Here is a 3838-nt window from a genome sequence, read left to right as displayed (position 1 = left end):
CCTCCCCCCTCCCCCGCCTAGTCCTAGTCCGCTCGGGGCCCCATGGTGCTGGGCGGGCAGCTCCTGGGGAGGAGGCCCAGCGGGGAGGGGAGTTTCCTGAGAAGTGCAGCTTCATTGGGTGGCACTGCTCATCCTTTCTCTGCTGGTGGTTCTGTGGAGGAGGCTTCACCCGGCCAGCCGAGGGTGGCAGGGGCGTGAGGGCGTGAGCACCGGGAGTGTGTACGTGGAGGGTCTCACCTGTTTCCACAGCTTCTACTGATCTAGCCGGAGCCTCGGAGCAGGTTCCCACACCCTGCACCCGCCCCAGACTGCAGACGTCAGGCTACTTCCCCTGCTCCGTGGGACTCTTCCAGACAGAGCCTGGAGACATCTGTGGGAAAGCCAGGCTGGTGGGTGTGACGGGCCTGGGGCTTCTGTGCCAGACTACGGTAGAGTGAGCCTGGCAGCCCGCTCATCTTCAGGACAGTGAGCCTCGGTTTTTAGCTCCTTTCTGAATAAAGCTCCCGGAGTGATTACCCTCATTTCACACCGAGGCCCCGATTGCTTGGTGACCTGGCCATGATGCCCCAGGTTATAGACTTGGGCAGCACAGGGACCATTTCTCATGTTTCTAACTGCCCAGCACGGTTTAAACTGTTTCTGTTTTGCCTGTAGCATGAGGCCCGCCTCTTTGGGTTGGAAGTCAGAACTCACCCTCCCAGCTGCCCTTGCTGCTAGCGCACAGGTGTGTCACCTGTCAGACAGGCTCTCTCGCCTGTGACCTCGATTGGGCAGGAGCAACTGGAGGAAACGGGCTGAGAGACTCCAAGCTGGGAGTGGGTGGCAGAGGCACTGGGCTCCGGGCTCGGGGCAGTTGGCAGGACAGAGCTCTCAAGCACCCTGGCTGAGCAGCAGCACAGAGCGGGCAGCTTGGGGTGCCAACTGGCAGCAGCAGGAGTGTTGACGCTAGAGCAGCCCTGGTGGTGTGGCTAGGTGTTGTCCCTGGCTGTGCGTCCCACGCCTGTGTCATGGGTCCCCCCAAATCCCTTAGCAGATTTGTTTTCTGCTTAAACCAGCCAAAGTGGCTTCTGTTGTTTGCAACCGAAAGCCTGACGGGTAAATACAATAACCTGGTTTTCAAAAAATAGGCCAGAGCTGTTCTCATCACATACAGCGTCTGAGTGTTTAGGATTCTCAAGCCCCCTTCCTGTGGAGAGATGAGGCCTCTCTCCCTGGCTGTGGTCCTGTTCAGACTGAATGGGTCAGGGAGAGGACCACATCGCACACGGGGTATGACTATGAGTCAGGGTGACTGAGCTTGGGTCCGCATTCTGCCATCTGCTTGCTGTGTGACCTCCGCGGTACTCACCGAGCAGCCCCGGGTTGGGGAACCTCCAGGAGTCGTTGTAGGAGGGGTACTGAGGGTGGCTGTAGGGGCTCCCGGAAAACTCACTCCCTGCATGAGATGGGTGGGAGAGAAACAGGAAGCAAACGTCAAAGCAAGCTCAGAAAAGGCCAATGGCATTTGCCTCTTACATAAACTGCAGGTACTTTCATAACCAACCAAGTCCAGTCCAGTGCACACCCTTCTTAAGTGGCCAGCGGTCATTGGCATCATCTAGATGTCCCCCTTTTCTATTAGTGGAAGGGAATACCAGCCTCTCACATGTGAGCCGTGAAACTGCCCGTGCCAGGTGTTCCCTGAGGTGCCTGGCCCACTTTGCAGGGGAGGAGACTGATGCCTAGGTTCTCTCACAAAATGGCCTCAGCACACCCACCAAGTCCTAAGCCTGGTTCTCAGCCACTCCAGGACCCCCGTGTGGATTTAGTTCCACTCCCCACGTGTTTCCCGCGTGGCTCTGCACTGCGAAGGCAAAGGTAACCTCAACTCTCGTCTGGCCTTGCCAGCTGAGAATCCAGAGGTGGCTGCACCCCGGCCTCAGCCAATGGGGAAGACGAGACGTGAAGTCAAGCCCTCCGCCAGGAGGAGGCAGAGGGCACTTTGCTGAGATGGAGAGACAAGCCAGAGTCTAGGGGAGCGCAGAAGAGGCAGTGGGTGGGCCTCCGGGCACTGGGTAGGGGTAGCTGTTTGCTGCTCTGGGCATGCTCAGGCAGGTGGACACCATGGGGAGTGTGAGGAGGCAGGTGGGGCTTGAGGATGTTCCTCTCGCCCAGCTGCCCACGGAGCAGTGATCTTGCGTCTGCAGCCCCAGGAGAGCCTCCTTACCGCCAGGTGTCACGAGGAGGGGAGTTCAAAACTCCTTCCCTTACAACCTTGCCGCCTGTCTGCCCTGCGGCTGGGAGCTCCCGGCGGGAGGGAGTGGGGGGCCGGGTTTGGGCCTTACTCATTGCAGAGTCCTCCAGTACCTGGCCCACACGTAGTGTCAGAAGCTGGCTGCTGAGTGGCCTTTTATGCCACTGGTTACAGAGCACGTGGGCCCTTCCCTGGCAGTGGTGACAGGAGTTACACAGCCCACGGGACCACCCTCAGCCCAAACAAGCTCCCACAGATTCTTCTTAAGGGTGCCAACGAGCCAAAGGGCAGGAGCCCTCAGCAGGGACCAGCCAGATGTCAGAGCGGGAGCACTGCTCTGCCCCTGGCAGCCGAGGCCCAAATGCAGGGCCCGTGGGACTTGGTCAGGTGTGGCCAGAACAATAAAGCAGGCCTGAGGGGCCCGCTGCTCCCACCCCGAGCCCAGCCGGCTTCCTCTCCACCTCCCCACTTCCACAGGCAACCACAGGCACGCGCGCGCACACACACACACACACACACACACACAGACACACATGCACGCACACACCACGTGCACTCCTCCCCAGACCTCTCTGGGGGCCACTCCCAGCCTGACAGGCTGAGCCTTCCAATTCTCTGTTTTTTATGCCTCAGTGGTCAGGGTGTCAGGTTCCGGCGTACTGAGGGAGAGCATGGTGACAGTGCCGGGCTGCAGCCGCCCAGCCTCGGCATATCCATCAGCGCCACAGCGCCTCCCCCTCCTCCTCCTCGGGGGCCTGGAGGGGGAGCAGAGAGACCGAGCAGCCTGGAGAAGGGGGACAACTGCTCGCTCCTCCAGGCTCCGGGCGCCCACGAAGCTGCCCCATCAGAGGCACTTCCTGACAGCGCCGCACCTGGGCCCAGGGCACCGACCACACGGCACAGGCCAGCCCTCCATCTTCATCTGACAGCATCGCGCCCGTCTGCCAGGCCCACCGACCCACCACCCCTTTACCCTCAGGCAGAGCCCCTCTGACCCACCACCCCTTTACCCTCTAGGAGCTGGAGATGGGGGCCCCTAGAGGTGCAGCTGACCCAAGACAATGATCACACTATAAACACCTTCTCTGATGACTGCCCCGCTCAGAGAACACCCTGGGCCCTTCACCTCTTCCCACCGAGTCACCTGTACTGGGGACTAAACCCTCCTCCTCCCGCCGCCCTGACATCTAGTAAAACCCGCTGCCCACCGAACGCCCTGCACAGCCGGGTTGGTGTTTCCGCACATGGAAGTCGAGGGGAGGGGCCAAGCACCACGGTGGGTGGTCAGTGGGGCGGAGATGAAAGAATGTCCAAGAGCAGCACAGACCAGAGCCCAGGAATTCCGTGGCGTCAGGCACCATGAGACAGAGCTGAGCAGCCAGTGAGCCAGTTTCGCCTGGAAGCGCCCTAGAAACCCTGGCAGGACATGGGACTCTCCCCTGAGGCCCAAGTGAGGGTTTGAGTCAAGCACGTCTTGTTGTCCAGGTGCCAGGAGAGCCAGCCCACGTTGTTGGTACCTTTGCCCTGAGTAAAGGGGTGGGTTGGAGGGGCACTAAGTGAGGGTAAGGGGTGGTGGGTCGGAGGGGCACTGAGTGAGGTAAGGGG

The 3838-nt window shown here is 60.5% G+C and overlaps 1 protein-coding gene across 1 annotated transcript in view; it reads right to left on the bottom strand.

Moving 5' to 3' along the window:
- Window positions 1-3838, bottom strand: part of PAX5 (paired box 5) — a 161486-nt gene that overhangs the window by 3272 nt on the left and 154376 nt on the right. The window contains exon 9 of the mRNA XM_014531551.1: window positions 1349-1435. Coding sequence (XP_014387037.1) covers window positions 1349-1435 — 87 coding nt within the window. The remainder of the gene's footprint in view (window positions 1-1348; window positions 1436-3838) is intronic.

Source organism: Myotis brandtii, unplaced genomic scaffold, assembly GCF_000412655.1.
Source record: "Myotis brandtii unplaced genomic scaffold, ASM41265v1 scaffold806, whole genome shotgun sequence".
In the NCBI taxonomy this organism is placed as follows: domain Eukaryota; kingdom Metazoa; phylum Chordata; class Mammalia; order Chiroptera; family Vespertilionidae; genus Myotis; species Myotis brandtii.
This window is presented reverse-complemented; position numbering and strand designations above follow the sequence as displayed.